Source organism: Pongo abelii, chromosome 20 (assembly GCF_028885655.2).
Source record: "Pongo abelii isolate AG06213 chromosome 20, NHGRI_mPonAbe1-v2.0_pri, whole genome shotgun sequence".
Classification (NCBI taxonomy): Eukaryota; Metazoa; Chordata; class Mammalia; order Primates; family Hominidae; genus Pongo; species Pongo abelii.
The window spans coordinates 50,814,495-50,834,898 of NC_072005.2; the positions used below are offsets into that span (position 1 = coordinate 50,814,495).

Sequence of the window (20,404 nt, forward strand, 5' to 3'; positions counted from 1 at the left end):
TTCGCGCCACTGCACTCCAGCCTGAGCGACAGAGCGAGACTCCGTCTGAAAAAAAAAAAGAAAAAGAAAAAAGAAAAGTCTATGGTTTAAGGTTCTATGTTTCCGAGGATCTCTAAGTCTGTGTATGCATTTGTGGTCAGAGTCTGGGGAGTTGGGGGCGTGAATGGGCTGCTTCAGACACTGCTTTGAGGGTGTGACCAGGACCTGAGGGTGTGGTTAAGGTGTAGGGGTGGGGCTAGGGCCTTGGGGGTGTGACCACAGTCCCAGAGGCGTGGCCAGGGCCTCGAAGGTGAGGCCATAGTTTGAGGCGTGGCCGAGAAACTCCGTTCCCAAGGGAGGTGGTAACCCTGTGCTCAGAGCGCCCTCTTGTGGCTATCCTCAGGTCTCCACTTTTTATTTAATAGGTTTATTTCATTTTATCTTTTTCAACTTTCATTTTAGATTCAGGGGGTACATGTGCAGGCTTGTTACCTGGGTATATTGCATGATGCTGAGGTTTGGGGTACGACTGATCCCGTCACCCAGGTACTGAGCATAGTACCCAACAATTTTTCAACCCTTGCCCTCTCCCGTCTTCCCTCCCCTCTTTAGAAGTCCCCAGTTTCTATTGTTGCCATCTTTATGTCCCTGAGTACTCAACGTTTAGCTCCCACTTACAAGTGAGAATGAGCGGTATTTGGCTTTTTGATCCAGCCTGTTTTATTGAGATATAATGTGTATACCATACAATTTACCTCTTCAAAGTGTACAATTCTGGCCGGGAGCGGTGGCTAATGCCTGTAATCCCACCACTTTGGGAGGCCGAGGTGGGAGAATTACTTGAACTCAGGAGTTCAAGACCAGCCTGGGCAACACAGTGAGACATTGTCTCTATAAAAATAAAATTTTAAAAAGTGTACAATTCAGTGACTTTAGTATATTCACAGAATAGTGCAATTATCACCAGACTCTTTTTTTTTTTTTTTTTTTTTGAGATGGAGTCTCGCTCTGTCGCCCAGGCTGGAGTGCAATGGTTCAATCTCAGCTCACTGCAACCTCTGCCTCCCAGGTTCACACCATTCTCCTGTCTCAGCCTCCCGAGTAGCTAGGATTACAGGTGCATGCCGCCATGCCCGGCTAATTTTTTGTACTTTAGTAGAGATAGGGTTTCACTGTGTTACCCAGGCTAGTCTTGAACTCCTGAGCTCAAGCAATCCACCCGCCTCAGCATCCCAAAGTGCTGGGATTACAGGCGTGAGCCACCATGCCTGCCTCACCAGATTCTATTTTAAAACATTTGTTCACCTCAAAAAGAAACCTCATACCCATTAGTAGTCACTCCCTATTTCTCCTCAACATCCTTCCAGCTCTAGACAACCCATAACATACTCTCCCTTTTTTGTATTTTTTGACATAACATAGTTGTACATATTGTGGGGATACATGTGATGTTTTGATACACGTATGCAATGTGCAATGATGAAATCAGGGTAACTGGGATATCCATCACCTCATTTACCTTTTCTTTGTGTTTAGAACATCACAATTATTCTCTTCTAGCTTTTTTTTTTTTTTTTTTTTTGAGACGGAGTCTCGCACTGTCGCCCAGGCTGGAGTGCAGTGGTGCGATCTCAGCTCACTGCAAGCTCCGCCTCCCAGGTTCACGCCATTCTGTGCCTCAGCCTCCTGAGTAGCTAGGACTACAGGAGCCCGCCACCATGTCTGGCTAATTTTTTGTATATTTAGTAGAGATGGGGTTTCACCGTGTTAGCCAGGATGGTCTCGATCTCCTGACCTCGTGATCCACCCGCCTCGGCCTCCCAAAGTGCTGGGATTACAGGCGTGAGCTACTGCGCCCAGACCTTTTTTTTTTTTTTTTTTTAAGTTGGAATCTTGCTCTGTCACCCAAGTTGGAGTGCAACGGCACTATCTCAGCTCACTGAAACCTCCACCTCCCGAGTTCAAGAGATTCTCCTGCCTTAGCCTCCCGAGTAGCTGGGATTACAGGCACATCTCACCACAGCTGGCTAATTTTTGTTTTTTAGTAGAGAGGGGGTTTCACCATGTTGCCCAGGCTGGTCTCGAACTCCTGACCTCAGGTGATCTGCCTGCTCTGGCCTCCCAAAGTGCTGGGATTACAGCTGTGATCTGCCCAGGCTGGCCAGTGACTGGCTTCTTTCACTTAGTATTATGTTTTCAAGGTTCATCCACATTGCAGTAGGTATCAATATTTCATTCTTATTAGCAGGAAGTGACATGCACCTGTGGTCCCAGCTACTCGGGAGGCTGAGGCAGGAGGATTGCTTGAGCCCGGAAGATCGAGGATGCAGTGAGCTGAGATTGTGCCACTGCGCTCCACTCTGGGAGATAGCACAAGACCCTATCTCAAAACAAACAAACAAACAAAAAATCAATCCTTTTAATGGCCAAAGAATTTTCCGTTGTATGAGCAGACCACATTTTGTTTACCCATTCTTCAACTGATGGACATTTAGGTTGTTTCCACAAGTCTTTGGGTAGATATATGCTTCCAATTCTCTGGGATATATATACACGTAGGAATGCTCTAGCCCTATGTTTAACATTTTGGGGAGCTGCCAAACTGTTTTCCAAAGCAGCTGCACCATTTTACATTCCCACCAACAGCGTAGAGGGTTCCAATTATTTCTCCATATCCTTGCCAACACTTGTGATTGTCTGTCTTGTTTATGACAGTCATCGTAGTGGGTGCGAAGCAGCATTCACTGTGGTTTTGATGTTCATTTCCTTAATGGATCACATTGTGGAGCATCTTTTCATGTCATTCACTTCATTTGCATCTACTTTGAGTCAAATCTGGAAAAAGAGTTCTTATAGTTGCAAAGTGGATACAAAAAAAAACCTGTCAAATCTGGGAAAAGAGTTCATATAGTTGCAGATTTTTTTTTCTTTTTTAGACAAGATCTCACTGGGTCATCCAGGCTGGAGTACAGCAACACAATCATAGCTCAATGAAGCCTCAAACTCCTGGGCTCCAGCAGTCCTCCCACCTCAGCCTCCCGAGTAGCTGGGACCACAAGCAGCATCCCAGCACGCCCAGTTTGTTGTTGTTGTTGTTGTTGTTTATTTTTGTCTTTTTCAGATGAAGTCTCGCCCTGTCGCCCAGGCTGGAATGCAGTGGCATGATCTTGGCTCACTGCAGCCTCCGACTCCTGGGTTCAAGCAATTCTCCTGCCTCGGCTTCCTGAGTAGCTGCGATTACAGGTGCGTGCCACCACACCCGGCTAATTTTTGTATTTTTAGTAGAGACAGGGTTTCACCATGTTGGTCAGGCTGGTCTCGAACTCCTGAGCTCGTGATCCGCCTGCCTTGGCCTCCCAGGGTGCTGGGATTACAGGTGTGAGCCACTGCGCCCAACCATTTTTGGTTTTTTGGTTTTGCTTTGTTTTGTTTTTGTTTTTGTTTGTAGAGACAGGGCCTTGCTATGTTGCCAGGTTGGTCTCAAACTCCTGGCTTCAACCGATCCTCCCACATCAGCCTCCCAAAGTGACAGGACTACAGGCGTGAGCACCACACCTCTTCCAGCTTGTGGTGTTCACTGGTAATCTTTGGTGTTGTTTGGCTTATAGATGCATCATTCCAATATCTCTGCCGCCATCATCATGTGTGTGTGTGTGTGTGTGTGTGTGCACCTGTAACCGTATCCAAATTTCCTTTTCATAAGGACATCAGTCAGATTTAGGACCCACCCTAATCCAATAGTACCTTATCCTGATCTGATTACATTTACAAAGACCTTATTTCTATATAGGGTCACATTCATAAATTCCAGTGAACGTGAACTTGGCGGGGAGGGGAATGATTCAACCCAGGCCACTCATTATTATGTGTTTATGACACACACTCTTGGTATTTGTGTCCAGTTCATTCACCTTAATTACTGCACAAGAGTTTATTGTGAGAGTACACCACAATTTATGTCAGGCTGCTGGTGGTGAACACCCACCTTTGTTGCCACTTTCCTCCACTTCCAACAAGAATGCAATTAACATCCCTGAACATGTCTCTTAGGGCAGTATTTTTCAAACGGCCAAACAAGATCCATTAGTGGGTTGTGAAATCAATTTAGTGGGTTATAAACAATTTTTCCTTTAATGAAATGGAATTAAACAGAAACTATTAAGAGTGCATGCTCATAGTCGGAGTGAGAGCTCTTCTGTGAAACTTTTGCTTCAGGTGCCTATAGCTGTATTAATGTCCAGCAAAAGTGTTTACAAGCCACAGCTCTGAAAGAGGTAGCTGGACAAATGACCTGTCCATTTGTCCAAAGGTCTCGTGGATGCTGCTAAATTGCTCTCCAATGTAGTTTGTCCATTTGCACTCACAGCAGCTCCTTGCCAATACTTGCACAGTCAACACTTTGAAATTTTTCAGGCTAATGGGTTTTCATCCTGTTTTGTTTTGTTTTGTTTTTTGAGACAGAGTCTCACTCTGTCGCCCAGGCTGGAGTGCAGTAGCATGATCTCAGCTCACTGCAACCTCTTTCCCCGCCGGGTTCAAGCGATTCTCCTGCCTCCGCCTCACAAGTAACTGGGATTACAGGCACACCACCATGCCCAGCTAATTTTTGTATTATTTTTATTATTTATTTATTTTTATTTATCTATTTATTTATTTTTGAGGCAGAGTCTCACTCTACTCACTGTCACCCAGGCTGGAGCGCAGTGCCACAGTCTTGGCTCACTGCAACCTCTGCCTCCTGGATTCAAGCAATTCTCCTGCCTCAGCCTCCTGAGTAGCTGGGACTGCAGGCACACAACACCATGGCCAGCTGATTTTTGTATTTTAATAGAGAGGGGTTTTTGCCACGTTGGCCAGGCTAGTCTCAAACTCCTAACCTCAAGTGATCCACCCACCTTGGCCTCCAAAAGTGCTGGGATTACAGGCATGAGCAACTGTGCCCAGCCTAATTTTTGTATTTTTAGCAGAGATGGGGTTTCACCATGTTGGCCAGGCTGGTCTCAAACTCCTGAACTCAAGTGATCTGCCCGCCTTGGCCTCCTAAAGTGCTGGGATTACAGGCTACAGGCATGAGCCACCGCACCCGGCCCAATTTTTTTCTTTTTTTTTTTTTTTTTTTTTTTGGTTGCTTTTTAATTTAAAGAAAAAATTTTAAGATTTTCATTTCCTACAAGATGGGGGTGGGGCTAAGGAGGGGCTCAGGGTGCATTGGTAGATTCGACTCTCATCCTATGCCCCCTAGCCTCCAACCTCAAAGGACTTTTGAGAGTTCAGCGTGCAAATGTTTGCAAAGCATTACCTGATAGACAGCAAGCATTCAATAAATGCTAGCTATGGCCAGGTGTAGTGGCTCATGCCTGTAATCCCAGCATTGTGGGAGGCCCAGGCTGGAGAATCACCTGAGCTCAGGAGTTCAAGACCAGCCTGTGCAACACACTGAGACATTGTCTCTACTTAAAATTAAAAAAAAAAAAAATAGCCAACGTGGCAGTGCATGCCTGTAGTCCTAGTTACTAGGGAGACTGAGACAGGAGGATCACTTGAGCCCCGGAGGTCAAGGCTGCAATGAGTGGTGATCCAACCACTGCACTCCAGCCTAGGAGACAGAGCAAGACCCTGTCTCAAAAAAATAAAATAAAATAAAAGTCAGTTATTACTATTATTCTCTGATTCAAAGTTCTCTAGATATGTGCACATTTGCAATCAGAACTTGACCTGGTCTGACCAGGCACGGTGGCTCACGCCTGTAATCCCAGCTCTTTAGGAGGCCGAGCGGGCAGGATTGATTGAGCCCAGGAGATCCAGGCTGCAGTGAGCTATGATCAGGCCACTGCACTCCAGCCTGAGCAACAGAGCAAGACCGAGCAAGACCCTGTATCACAGGAAAAAAAAAAAAAAAAAAAAGAACTTGGCTTGGCCTGGGATGGGGCGTGGCCGTAGTGCCTTGCTTAGGGGCGAGGCCCACAGCGCCCCGATGGCTGCCCAGCGAGCAACTGAGCAACCAGGCTGATGTTACAGGTTCTACAGGTTGGGTGAAAGCCACGCCCGGCCACCCCTACACAAACGAGTTGCTCCCCGCCCCCACAGTCTTGAACCCCATCCTCTCACCTGGCTGCTTCGGGACTCAGGAGTATCTTAACTCTGGCCTGATTTCTCCCATGCCACACCATTATGGGGACCCAGAAATCTTGTTGCCAAATTCCTGCCCCCTCAGACACCCACTTTCCAACCCTTGCTTCTAGGGAACCCACGGGACAGAGAGATAGCAATGCCTCCCTGACCAGTTCCTCCTTGAAATCTCAGTTATCTGACCTTTAACCCCATGCCATGACCAAAGACCCATAGCTTCGACAAGGTGCTGTGTCCAAGTCCCACCTCTCAGTAGCTCCCAGCCCTTCCCCTCCCCTCTCCAAGAAGAGTCCCACGGCAGGGCAAAATGGCTCACGCCTGTAATCCCAGCACTTTAGGAGGCCGAGGCAGACGCATCGCTTGAGCTCAGAAGTTCAAGACCAGCCTGGGCAACATGGTGAGACCCCGTCTCTACTAAAAATACAAAAAATAAAATAAAATAGCCAGGACTGCTGATGCGCACCTGTGGCCCCAGCTACTCAGGAGGGTGAGGTGGGAGGATCACTTGAGCCTGGGAGACAGAGGTTGCAGTGAGCTAAGATCTCACCACTGCACTCCAGCCTGGGTGACAAAGCAAGACCTTGTCTCAAAAAAAAAAGTCCCAGGCCTCCCCTAGCCCCTTGCCCCCCTCTGAAGGGACCCAGATATCCTACCTGCACTTCCTACCCACACACTGAGAAGCCCCCTCCTACCGCTACCCACCAAAGCCACCCCACCCTGCTCCTTTTTGAGAATCAAACTCAAACCGCACCGGCCAATTTTTTTTTCTTTTTTGTATTTTTAGTAGAGACACGGTTTCACCATGTTGGCCAGGCTAGTCTCGAACTCCTGACCTCAGATGATCCGCCTGCCTCTGCCTCCCAAAGTGCTGGGATTACAGTTGTGAGTCATCGCGCCCAGCCACATTTTATTTTATTTTAAAAAATTTTTTAGAGATAGGGCCTCACTATGTTGCCCAGGCTGGTTTTGAACTCCTGGGCTCACGTGATCCTTCCACCTCGGCCACCCAAAGTGCTGGGATTACAAGCATGAGCCACCGCTCCCGGCCTCCAAATCCCACCTCTTGAAGACCCACGTGCCAGGTTCTCCAGCCCCCGCCCCCTTTGGAGACACTGGTACCTGCAGGCCCCTCCCCGGTTCTCTAGGACCCGCCCTCTCCTTTCACTCTGGGCGAGGCCGCGCCTATCCCAGCCGCACCGGTCCTTCCTGGCACACGCGAGGCTCTCATGGCTCTGGCGGTGGCCCCGTGGGGGCGACAGTGGGAAGAGGCCCGCGCCCTGGGCCGGGCAGTCAGGATGCTGCAGCGCCTAGAAGAGCAATGCGGCGACCCCCGGCTGTCCATAAGTCCCCCTTCGCTGCGGGACCTGCTGCCCCGCACAGCGCAGCTGCTTCGAGAGGTGGCCCATTCTCGGCGGGCGGCCGGCGGAGGCGGCCCCGGGGGTCCCGGCGGCTGCGGGGACTTTCTACTCATCTACCTGGCCAATCTGGAGGCCAAGGGCAGGCAGGTGGCCGCGCTGCTGCCCCCCCGGGGCCGAAGGAGTGCCAACGACGAGCTCTTCCGGGCGGGCTCCAGACTCAGGTGAGCCTTCGCCCCAGATCAAAGTCCTCAGGGGTGAGGCCCAGGTCTTGCTCCCAGCCCCTCCTCCCTCAGACCCAGGAACTCAGGCCCCCACCCGCTCCTCCCTCAAACCCGGGAACTCAGGCCCCCATCCCCTCCTCCCTCAGACTCAGGGGGTCCAGGCCCCCAGCCCCTCCTCCCTCAGACCCAGGGGTCCAGCCCCCAGCCCCTCCTCTCTCAGACCCAGGAGTCCAGGCCCCAGCCCCTCCTCCTTCACACCCAGGGGTCCAGGCCCCACCCCCTCCTCCCTCAGACTCAGGAACTCAGGCCCCCATCCCCTCCTCCCTCAGACTCAGGGGGTCCAGGCCCCCAGCCCCTCCTCCCTCAGACCCAGGGGTCCAGCCCCCAGCCCCTCCTCTCTCAGACCCAGGAGTCCAGGCCCCAGCCCCTCCTCCCTCACACCCAGGGGTCCAGGCCCCAGCCCCTCCTCCCTCAGACCCAGGGGTCCAGGCCCCAGCCCCTCCTCCCTCACGCCCAGGGGTCCAGGCCCCAGCCCCTCCTTCCTAAGGGAACCTGGAAAATGGGCCACCCAGTTTTCTCTTTCCTTGAGCGCCCATGCCCTCAGCCCCATTGTGCCATTTCCTTGGTCACCCAGCAGCCCAATTCTGGTTCCCACTATCCCACTATCTCAGAATTCAGGGACCCCATGGGGCTTCCTACGTTGAGGATAAAATAAAAGTTAGCTATTACTTTATTCTCTGATTCAAAGTTCTCTAGATGTGTGCACATTTGTGGTCAGAACTTGGCCTGGTCTGGCTGGGCACGGTGGCTCACACCTGTAATCCCAGCTCTTTGGGAGGCCCAGCTGGGAGGATCAGGCCTCAGAATGTGGAGACCCCGTGGGCTCCTAGGTGGAGGAGAGGTAGATGGACACACCCAAAGAAACTGATCATTAGGCCCCTGTCTCGGTTTCTGCCTGGACTACCCACTTGGTCTTTAGTTCCTGAGGAACAGCTGGCTCCAGACCCAGGACCTGCCTGGAGGCCACCCCTCTGCTGTTCTGCACTGAGGAAGGAATCTCAGAGTGACAGGGCAGATGAGGTTTGGGGCCCAGAGCGCAGAACAAGGTCTAGTTCAGTGACCCATGCCACTTCTTTATATTAAATATTTTGTAGTGTCTCTTTTTTTTTTTTTTTTTTTGGACACAAGGTCTGGCCCTGTCGCCCAGGCTGGAGGGCAGTGGCACCAGCATGACTCACTGCAGCCTCCAACTCCTGGGCTCAAGTGATCCTCCCACCTCAGCCTCCCATGTAGCTGGGACCACAGGCGTGCACCACCATGCCAGGCTAATCTTTTTATTTTTTGGTAGAGAGGAGGTCTTGCTATGTTGGCTAGGCTGGTCTCAAACGCCTGGCCTCATGCGATCTTCCTACCTCAGCCTCCCAAAGTGCTGAGATTACAGGTAAGAGCCACCATGTCCAGCCAAGTGTTTCCTTAATTCATCCTGAAATGACATGCAGAGGTTTAACAACCTACCCACCTATAGTTTTTTAATCACTATAATGCCCAAATTATAAGAGAGTGATAAAAGGAATTTCTTTCATAAACATTATGTTTTAAATGAAAATGCCAAGGCACAATTATTCTTGGAAGGCAGAGCTGACTAGTCAGACACTTGTACCTGTAGGTAGAACCACCGTCATACAGAATCAAATAGTCTTCCCTTATTATATAGGAGAGCTGGATTTCTGCAAAATTCAGCAAAATTTTTTTTTTTTTTTTTTTAAAGACATGGTCTCACTCTGTTACCCAGGCTGGAGTGCAGTGGCGCAATTTTGACTCACTGCAGCCTCCGCCTCCCGCGTTCAAGCAATTCTCCTGCCTCAGCCTCCCAAGTAGCTGGGATTACAGGCACCCGCCACCACGCAGCGATAATTTTTATAGTTTTTATTAGAGACAGGGTTTCACCATGTTGGCTAGGCTGTTCTCAAACTCCTGACCTCAAGTGATCCACCCGCCTCAGCCTCCCAAAGTGCTGGGATTACAGGCATGAGCCACTGCTTCTGGCCAAAATCTAATAAAAGCCTTGTATATCGTTTTTAATCTTTTTTTTTTTTTTTTTTTTTTTTTTGAGATAGAGTCTCACTCTGTCACCCAGGCTGGAGTGCAGTGGCGTGATCTCAGCTCACTGCTACCTCTGCCTCCTGGGTTCCAGCGATTCTCCTGCCTCAGCCTCCTGAGTAGCTGGGATTATAGGCGGGCGCCACCACACCAGGCTAATTTTTGTATTTTCAGTAGAGACAGGGTTTCACCATGTTGGCCAGGCTGGTCCCAAACTCCTGACTTCAAGTGATCCACCCACCTCAGCCTCCCAAAGTGCTGGGATTACAGGCGTGAGCCACCACGCCCTAGCAGGAATGGACTCTTACCTTACACTGATGAGATAAGAGTCCAGAGCCTTATCCCTGCAGGTTGTTCCCCATGAGGGGAGGAAGAGGGTGTCAGTGGGAGCCCCAAGGATAGCCGGAGTCCTTGCCCATCCCCACAGGCGACAGCTGGCCAAGCTGGCCATCATCTTCAGCCACATGCATGCAGAGCTGCACGCACTCTTCCCCGGGGGAAAGTACTGTGGACACATGTACCAGCTCACCAAGGCCCCAGCCCACATCTTCTGGAGGGAGCGTTGCGGAGCCCGGTGAGTAAGCCCTTGTCCTCAGGGACCCTCAACTCCCGGAGCCCCATCCTGCCCTGGCCCAGGGACCCAGGAGTCCAGGCCCACGGCTGCTTCTTTCCTGGAGACCCTCCCATCATAGGCTCCGGGAGGCCTCAGCGGTGTCTCCCCCACCCCTCTCCCACCCAGGTGTGTGCTGCCCTGGGCTGAGTTTGAGTCCCTCCTGGGCACCTGCCACCCTGTGGAACCAGGCTGCACAGCCCTGGCCTTGCGCACCACCATCGACCTCACCTGCAGCGGGCACGTGTCCATCTTCGAGTTCGACGTCTTCACCAGGCTCTTTCAGGTCAGGGAAGGCAAAGGCTGGGAGCTAGACCTGGGTCCAGGAGGAAGAAGAGGGCTGAATCCTGGATTCCTGGGTCTGAGGGAGGAGGGGCTGGAGCCTGGACTCCTGGGTCTGAGGGAGGAGGGCCTGGGGCCTGGACTTCTGGGTCTGAGGGAGTAGGGGGCTGGAGGCCTGGACTCCAGGGTCTGAAGGAGGAGGGGGCTGGAGACCTGGACTCCAGGGTCTGAGGGAGGAGGGGGTGAGGGCCTGGACTCCAGGGTTTGAGGGAGGAGAGGGCTGGGGGCCTGGACTCTTGGGTCTGAGGGAGGAGGAAGCTAGGGTCCCAAACTCCTAAGTTCTGGAGAAAGAAGAGCTTGGGGTCTTGTAAAAGGGATATGCCTGAGGCCCACCATGGGTGTGAAGGAGGTGGTTGGATCCTCGGGCCCTAGGGACTACTTAGGGATGTGAGCTGCTTCCCCGGTCTCTCCCTGACGCAAGCCCTGCCCCACCCCAGCCATGGCCAACACTCCTCAAGAACTGGCAGCTCCTGGCAGTCAACCACCCAGGCTACATGGCCTTCCTCACCTATGATGAGGTCCAAGAGCGTCTGCAGGCCTGCAGGGACAAGCCAGGCAGGTAAAGGGTGCAGGGCTCAGCAGAACAAGGCTGCAGGGCTCAGCAGAACAAGGCTGCAGGGCTCAGGGATCTGGGCTCTGGGCTGGTGCGTGGTGGAGCCCAGATGTCCTTCCAAGAGTGGGAACAGAGATACCCAGGACCCCAGAGAGTTGATAACTCAGAGGCAGGACACTGAGTGCCCCTCCCAGCCCGCCTCTTCTCTCGAGGCCTCCTGTACTGTCCCATAATCCTGCAGCTAAGGGACAGTGCCCGCTCTAGCAAGGAGCCCAAAGACCCGCTTGAGGGTAAGGTCCGTTTCTGGTAGGTCAGAGCCATGTTGCACCATCTGTTCAGTATTTTGAGTATGAATTTTCCACCTATTGGCATAGGAGACTGAAAAACAAGACATGTGAGTCCTTAAATTATTTCAACCAGGAGTTTTGAGCTGTTGGGTCCCCCTAGAGGGCTGAGAATTGAGCTGTCTAGATACGAAGAGAATAGAAGGTCAGGTTTGTGAGTCTCTGCGGGGCTGAGGTGCAGGGGTAGGACGGTGAGTGCATTAGCATTCTTCCAGTTACACTTCAAACTGATTCAAGGGAAAAGAAAAACGAAAGAATAAATTCCTATAATTGAAAAGGCCAGGCCCCGCACAGTGGCTCACACCTGTAATCCCAGTACTTTGGGAGGCCAAGGCGGGCAAATCACTTGAAGTCAGGAGTTCGAGACCAGCCTGGCCAACATGGTGAAACTTCATCTCTACTAAAAATACAAAAATTAGGCCTGGCGCGGTGGCTCACACCTGTAATCCCAGCATTTTGGGAGGCCGAGGTGGGTGGATCACCTAAGATCAGGAGTTCAAGACCAGCCTGGCCAACATGGTGAAACCCCATCTCTACTAAAAATACAAAAAATTTAGCCAAGTGTGGTGGCATGCGCCTGTAATCCCAGCTACTTCGGAGACTGAGGCAGGAGAATCACTTGAACCCAGGAGGTGGAGGTTGCAGTGAGCCAAGATCACGCCATTGCACTCCAGCCGGGGCAACAAGAGTGAAACTCCATCTCAAAAAAAAGAAAAAAATAGAAAAATTAGCCTGGCATGGTGATGCATGCCTGTAGTCCCAGCTACTTGGGAGGTTGAGGCACAGGAATCACTTGAACTCGAAAGGTGGAGGTTGCAGTGAGCCAGGATCCCACCACTGCACTCCAGCCTGGGCAACAGAGCAAGACTCTGTCTCAAAAACAAAAAGGAAGAAAAGAAAAGAAAGAAAAGAAGGCTAGGCTGTGGGTTTCAGGCACAGCTAGATCCAGGTGCTCAATGGCTACTGTCAGGATCCTGTTCATCCCCTTTCTCTGCTTTCCTCTGTTTGCTTCATTCTCAAACATGGTTTCTCCTCATGGTGGCAAATGACTTCTAGAAGTCCCAGCTGCGTACCCTACCTCCTTAGCAACCTCTGTAAGAAAGGGGGCACCTTGCTCTGACACTTCCAGCAAAAGTCCCAGAACAGACTCCCATCACTGTGGTCAGGGGTCCTGAAATGCACTGATTGGCCACCCTAGCCTTGTTTAAACTCCAGTGAAGCGGGGAGAGATCTCCAAATGGAAACAGGACTGTTTTTATCATAAAACAGCCAAGCAGGCAAAAACAGCATATATCCTCTAGAGAGGCAGGCAGGGGCCTAGCACATGCCATTGCCTAAAGGATGGGAAGCTGGGGGTGAGGACCTAGATACCTGGATTCCCAACAGGGTAGGGGACTGGGAGTTCGCAAAAGTGATGGCGGTGACCACTCCCTCACCCCATCCTACCTACCTCTCCCTCCAGCTACATCTTCCGGCCCAGCTGTACTCGCCTGGGGCAGTGGGCCATCGGCTATGTGAGCTCAGATGGCAGCATCCTGCAGACCATCCCTGCCAACAAACCCCTGTCCCAGGTGCTCCTGGAGGGACAGAAGGACGGCTTGTGAGTCTCCATTCTGGTAGGAGGAGGGTGTCAGCAAAATCTGGTTGGAAAGATCTTGCATGTTGAGCACTGCCGGCGGCCACCACGTTTGAGGGTGCAACCAACCATTCACATAGGGGACATCTCAAATCTGCAGTACTACAAGATTCCAGCAGGTGGCAGTCAAAGGTCTTGAGGAAGGGGCCCCTCTGAGGTTCGCACGAAGTGGCCATAGATCCGGCCCAGCCACAGCTCCGAGGAGAAGTGTATGGGGCATTGGGGCACAACCGCAAGGGCTCCATTCCTTGGAGCTGAGCTCAAGAGCGTTTGCTTCTATTTTCTTTCTCTTTTATTTTAGTTAATTTTTAAAAAATGAGATGGGGTTTCGCCATGCTGCCCAGGCTGGTCTGGAACTCCTGGGCTCAAGCGATCTGCCCGCCTCAGCCTCCCAAATTGTTGAAATGACAGGCGTGAGCCACCGTGCCCGGCCAGCTTTTGTTTCTAGATATCAGATCCTGCTCTAGAATCTAGATTCATGGGGCAGAAACAGAACTGGAGAACTTGCTAGACAGGTGTTTTTTTTGTTTTGTTTTGTTTTTTTTGAGACGGAGTCTCTCTCTGTCGCCCTGGCTGGAGTGCAATGGCATGATCTCGGCTCATTGCAACCTCTGCCTCCCAGATTCAAGCGATTCTCCTGCCTCAGCCTCCTGAGTAGCTGGGATTACAGGCTCCCACCACTACGCCCGGCTAATTTTTTTGTGTGTTTTTAGTAGAGACAGGGTTTCACCATGTTGGTCAGGCTGGTCTCGAACTCCTGACCTCGTGATCCACCCACCTTGGCCTCCCAAAGTGCTGATTACAGGCATGAGCCACCACGCTCGGTCCTAAGTTTTGGATTTTTAGTAGAGATGGGGTTTTGCCATGCCAGGCTGGTCTCAAACTCCTGACCTCCAGTGATCTTCCCTCCTCGGACTCCCAAAGTGCTGGGATTACAGGTGTGAGCCACCATGCCCGGCCAAGAAGGCAAGTTTCTTTTCAGAGTTTCACCTTTAGCCAGAACTTTCTTATCAGTCATATCTATATGACTACTGACATACAAGAGATGAGATAGGAAGGTAGGTAGCTAGCTAGCTAGCTAGCTAGATAGCCAGATAGATAGATAGATAGACAGATAGATAGACATGCTGTTGATTATTTGCAATAATTATTATTAATTTTTTAATATATAATTTTTTTAACATTTTTGGTGGGGCACAGTGGTTCACGCCTGTAATCCCAGCACTTTGGGAGGCCAAGGCAGGCAGATCACCTGAGATCAGGAGTTCAAGACCAGCCTGGTCAACATGGTGAAACCCCGTCTCTACTAAAAATTAAAAAAAATTAGCTGGGCGCAGTGGCGCTCACCTGTAATCCCAACTACTCCAGAGGCTGAGGCAGAATTGCTTGAACCTGGCAGGTGGAGGTTTCGGTGAGCTGAGATCACACCACTGCACTCCAGCCTGGGTGACAGAGCGAGACTCCATCTGAAAAAAACAAAACAAAAACATTTTATTGTATATTTGGTAGAGATGGGGGCGGGGTGTGTCTCACCATGTTGCCTAGGCTGGTCTCGAACTCCTGAACTCAAGCAATCTGCCCGCCTTAGCCTCCCACAGTGCTCAGATTACAGGTGTGAGCCACATGCCTGGCCAATTTGCAGTAATTATCTTCTATAAAATCACCATACACCCTGAATTATTGAATACCAAGCCGTTGCTCCCAGGGGAAATACATTCTTGGGTCCTGAGTAGCTAGGACTACAGGTGCACACCACCGTGCCCGGCTGGGTCACCACATTTTTGTCAACCAATCACAACATAGTAACCTTTATGTATGTTTTCGTTTAAAGACTCTTTATTCAAGACCAGGCCTGGTGGCTCACGCCTGTAATCCCAGCACTTTGGAACGCCAAGGCAAGCGGAACATGAGGTTAGGAGATCGAGACCATCCTGCCTAACACGGTGAAACCCTGTCTCTACTAAAAACACAAAAAAAAAATTAGCCGGGCGTGGTGGCAGGCACCTGTAGTTCCAGCTACTTGGGAGGCTGAGGCAGGAGAATAGCATGAACCCGGGAGGCGGAGGTTGCAGTGAGCCGAGATCGTGCCACTGCACTCCATCCTGGGCAACAGAGCGAGACTCCATCTCAGAAAAAAAAAAAAAGAAAGAAAGAAAAAAAGAAAAAGAAAATTGACACTTTATTCAGTACCTATTGTTGGTTCATTAACATTGAACTCACAACCAACAGCAGTATAACTTGTGTCTCAGCAAAGCTTATACAACACACACGTTTTCTCCATAAGACACATTACAGCCTTCTTTCACTTAGGAACAGGAGACAACACTTTAGCTACTCTTGGGGACCATTTAAAACAGAAAAATCAGAGGCCAGGCCTGGTGGCTCATGCCTGTAATCCCAGCACTTTGGGAGACTGAGGCAGGCAGATCACTTGAGGTCAGGAGTTCGAGACCAGCCTGGCCAACATGGTGAAACCCGGTCTCTAGCCAGGCGTCGTGGTATGTGCCTATAATCCCAGCTACTCAGGAGGCTGACACAGGAGAATCGCTTGAGCCCGGGAGGTTGAGGCTGCAGTGAGCCAAGATCACGCCTCTGCATTCCAGCTTGGGTGACAGAGTGAGATTCCATCTCAAAAACAAAAATAAAGTCAATCATAAGCCAGGCGCAGTGGCTCACGCCTGTAATCCCAGCATTTTGGGAGGCTGAGGTGGGTGGATCACGAGGCCAGGAGATCGAGACCATCTTGGCTAACACGGTGAAATCCCGTCTCTACTAAAAATACAAAAAATTAGCCAGGCGCAGTGGCGGGCGTCTGTAGTCCCAGCTACTCGGGAGGCTGAGGAAGGAGAATGGCATGAACTCGGGAAGTGGAGCTTGCAGTGAGCCGAGATCGTGCCACTGCACTCCAGCCTGGGTGACAGAGCCAGACTCTGTCTCAAAAAATAAAAATAAAAATAAAATAAAGTCAATCATAGAAGTCCCTTCTTATTGGGTGTTTATGCACAGAGAAGAATGCTGCATTTAAAAATTTTTTTTTTATTTAAAAAATTTATTTGCACCGGGCACGGTGGCTCACACCTGTAATCCCAGCACTTTGGGAGGCCGAGGCGGGCAGATCACCTGAGGTCAGGAGTTGAAGACCAGCCTGGCCGACATGGTGAAACCCCGTCTCTACTAAAAATACAAAAATTAACCAGGCTTGGTGGCAGGCGCCTGTAATTCCAGCTACTTGGAAGGCTGAGGCAAGAGAATCGCTTGAACCCAAGAGGCAGAGGTTGCAGTGAGCCGAGATCACGCCATTGCACTCCAGCCTAGGGCACAAGAGTGAGACTTCATCTCAAAAAAAAAAAAAAAAAAAATTTATTCGCCAGGCATGGTGTGGCTCATGCCTGAAATCCTAGAACTTTGTGGGAGGATGACTTGAGCCCAAGAGTTTGAGACCAACCTGGACAACATAGTGAGCCCCCATCTCAATAAAAAAAAAAAAAGAAAAAAATATTAGTTAGAGACAAGATATCACTATGTTGTGCAGGCTGGTCTCAAACTGCTGGGCTCAAGCGACCCTCCCTCTTCGGCCTCCCAAAGTGCTGGGGTTACAGGTGTAAACCACTGCACCTGGCCAGTGCTGCATTTTTTTTTTTTTTTTTGGTGTTTTTTTTTGTGTGTGTGTGACAGGGTCTCATTGTCACCCAGGCTGGAGTGCAGTGACATGACCACAGCTCACTGCTGCAGCCTCAACCTCCCAGGCTCAGGTGATTCTCCCACTTCAGCCTCTCCTGAGTAGCTGAGACCACAGGCACATGCCACCATGCCCAGCTAATTTTTTTAATTTTTTTTTTTTTTTTTTAGACATAGTGTCTTTCTGTGTTGCCCAGGCTGGTCTCGAACCCCTGGGCTCAAGCAATCCTCCCGCCTCAGCCTCTCAGAGTGCTGGGATTCAGGCATGAGCCACTGCTCCCAGCCATGGCCGCATGTTTTATAAGCACTGTCTTTCTTATTTATTTATTTAAAAAAAATTTTTTTTTTTTTGAGACAGAGTCTTGCTGTGTTGCCCAGGCTGGAGTGCGGTGGTGTGATATCCATTCACTACAATCTCTGCCTTCTGGGTTCATGAAATTCTCCTGCCTCAGCCCCCCGAGTAGCTGTGATTACAGACACGCACCTCCATGCCTGGCTAATTATTATTTTATTTGTTTATTTATTTTGCTATTTTTAGTAGAAACGGGGTTTCACCACGTTGGCCAGGCTGGTCTCAAACTCCTGGCCTCAAATGATCTGCCTGCCTTGGCCTCCCAAAGTTCTGGGATTATAGGTGTGAGCCACCATGCCCGGCCAGCACTGTCTTATTTAATCCTCATCACAAATCTTTGCCTCAGGCTTGATCATGTCCATGTTACAGAAGGGAAACTGAGGCCAGAAAGGTAGAGTGGCCCCAGCCAGGTCACACAGTGTGTTAGTGGGAGGGCCACTGTGGGGCCCAGGTCAGGGATCCTGCACTGCTCCACATGACAGGCCAGGCAGGGCCACTAGCCTCAGGGACTCATGACCCCCTGCGGGTCTGAGGGTCCAATATTTCATGTGGTATACATGTCTGGATAATTGGAGTAGCATTGAGGCATGCCAGATAGGCCGAGGGGATGATCCAGGGGGAGACCCAGGGAGCCCAGAGCTTGCTTCTCCAGTGTCCTGGAGCCCAGTGCTGAGATCTGGCCTACGACCCTGGTTCTGAGTCTCTCTGGTCCTTGCTGTGTGACCTTGGGCAGGCGCCTTTCCCACCCTGAGCCTTGGGTCACTGTCTGTGAGGGAAGAAGTGGTACAGGTGTTCTCAGAGGATCTTTCCATCCTGATACTATCAGATTCTAGGATTTGATCACTTTCATGATCTGTGACGCTAAAATCTGTTATGCTTGGGCTTGGAGAAGGGTGAGGTTCTAGAAGAGCTAAGCCAGAGATTTTCCTTTTTTTTTTTTTTTTTTTTGAGACAGAGTCTCACTCTGTTGCCCAGGCTACAGTGCAATGGCATGATCTCGGCTCACTGCAACCTCTGCCTCCTGGATTCAAGCAATTCTCCTGACTCAGCCTCCTGAGTAGCTAGGATTACAGGCATGCACCACCATGCCCAGCTAATTTTTATATTTTCAGTAGAGACGGGGTTCCACCATGTTAGCCAAGCTGGTCTTGAACTCCTGACCTCAGATGATCCACCCACCTCGGCCTCCCAAAGTGCTGGGATTACAGGCGTGAGCCACCACACCTGCCCTAAGCCAGAAATTTTCATATTGTTTTCTAGTTCTTATTCTATCTCATCCTTGTTTCTGGAGCTTGAGTCACTGAGGTTTTGTATGCCCTACCTTGGGAGTCTGAGGGGACATAGCCCTGCCCTGGGGTATCTGAGAAGACACAGTCCCAATTAGAGGCAGGCAGAGGGAAAATAACCCCAGGCCAGCAATGGATCTGGGGCAGATCTTCATCTCAGGGAAATATGGGGCCCTGTAGGGGGTAAAGGTCCTTGCTCATCTGGGGATGGCAGATACTGGATGGCCCCCAGTCCCCCTCTCTTCCCTTCCCCCAGCTACCTCTACCCAGATGGAAAGAACCACAACCCAGACCTGACTGAGCTCGGCCAGGCAGAACCCCAGCAGCGCATCCACGTGTCAGAGGTGAGACCCACGCCTGCACCCGCAGTCCCCATTCCCTGACCCTGCCACTCCCACATTGCCTTGGCTCAGAGGCCTGGGGTTGGAGTGTTGGCTTGGTGGCTATGTGACCTTGGTTAAACCACTTGACCTCTCTGAGGCTCAGTTATTCTTCCGGAAAATACGGCTCCTCCTGCCTCTTTCCCAGGGGTGATCACGGGGATTAAATAAGGAACTGATGCTGCTGAGATCATCAGGACAGCTAATGCATTTGAGCATTTGCCAGCGATAGCCCCGTGCCAGCTCCTAATCTTCACAGCCACCCCACGAGTGAGAGAAACACAACAATAATAAATAAATTATTTACTTTTTATTTATTTTTATTTTTAGAGACAGGATATCTTCTGTCGCCCAGGCTGGAGTGCAGTGGTGCGATCATGGCTCACTGCAACCTCGACCTCCGGGCTCCAGCAATCCTCCCACCTCAGCCTCCCGAGCAGCTGGGAGCCACTGCACCCAGCTAATTTTTGTATTTCTCTGTAGAGATGGGGTTTTGCCATGTTGCCCACGCTGGTTTTGAGCTCCTGGGCTCCAGCGATCCTCCCGCCTCCACCTCCCAAAGTGCTGGGATTATAGGCATGAGCCACGTATCTGGCCTTAAATTTTTTTTAGTATAAATATATCCCGTGCAATATTTGGGACATCCTTATACTTCAAATTGTATTCACTGTTTACATGAAATTCAAATTTGGAGGCCGGGTGCCACCGCGCCCGTAATCCCAGCACTTTGGTAGGCCGAGGCGGGCAGATCACTTGAGGTCAGGAGTTCAAGACCAGCCTGGCCAACATAGTGAAACCCATCTCTACCAAAATACAAAAATTAGCTGGGTGTGGTGGCTCACACCTGTAGTCCCAGCTGAGGCACTTGAGTTGGGAGGCTGAGGCACGAGAATCACTTGAACCCAGGAGGCGGAGGTTGCAGTGAGCTGAGATCACACCACTGCACTCCAGCCTGGGCAACAGAGTAAGACTTGGTCTCAAGAAAAGAAAAGAAAGAAAGAAAGAAATTCAAATTTAGGTTAGGCACGGTGGTTCATGCCTGTAATCCTAGTACTTTGGGAGGCTGAGGCGGGTGGATCACTTGAGCTCAGGAGTTCAAGATGAACCTGGGCAACATGACGAAACCCCATCTCTACAAAAAATGCAAAAAATTAGCCCACCTACTTGGGAGGCTGAGGTGGGAGGATCACTTGAGCCTGGGAGTTGGAGGTTGCAATAGACCAAGATCGCGACCCTGCACTCCAACCTGGGTAACAGAGTGGGGCTCCGTCCCGCAAAAAAAAAAGAATGAAATTCGAATTTAGCAGCGTCCAGTACTTTTATTTGCTAAATCTGGCACCACTGGGTGTAGACAACTGGGGAGAAGTCTCATAACAAGGAGTGAAGACATGGCCAGGCGAGGTGGCTCACACCTGTAATTCCAGCACTTTGGGAGG

General features: G+C 50.6%; 1 protein-coding gene across 2 annotated transcripts in view; it reads left to right on the forward strand.

The window, feature by feature from the left end:
- The first annotated feature begins 306 nt into the window (after positions 1-306).
- CBLC (Cbl proto-oncogene C) overlaps positions 307-20,404 on the forward strand; it is a 31,642-nt gene continuing 11,544 nt past the window's right edge. The window contains exons 1-8 of one of the 2 annotated variants that reach the window (XM_054540672.2): positions 307-338; positions 442-525; positions 3,101-3,222; positions 7,254-7,687; positions 10,215-10,361; positions 10,527-10,683; positions 11,177-11,298; positions 18,845-18,932. In XM_054540672.2, the coding sequence (XP_054396647.2) occupies positions 7,335-7,687; positions 10,215-10,361; positions 10,527-10,683; positions 11,177-11,298; positions 18,845-18,932 (867 nt within the window). In that variant the 5' untranslated portion in view covers positions 307-338; positions 442-525; positions 3,101-3,222; positions 7,254-7,334. Of the gene's footprint in view, positions 339-441; positions 526-3,100; positions 3,223-7,253; positions 7,688-10,214; positions 10,362-10,526; positions 10,684-11,176; positions 11,299-13,098; positions 13,237-18,844; positions 18,933-20,404 lie in introns of those variants that run through there. The other variant, XM_024237898.3, reaches the window with a different exon arrangement.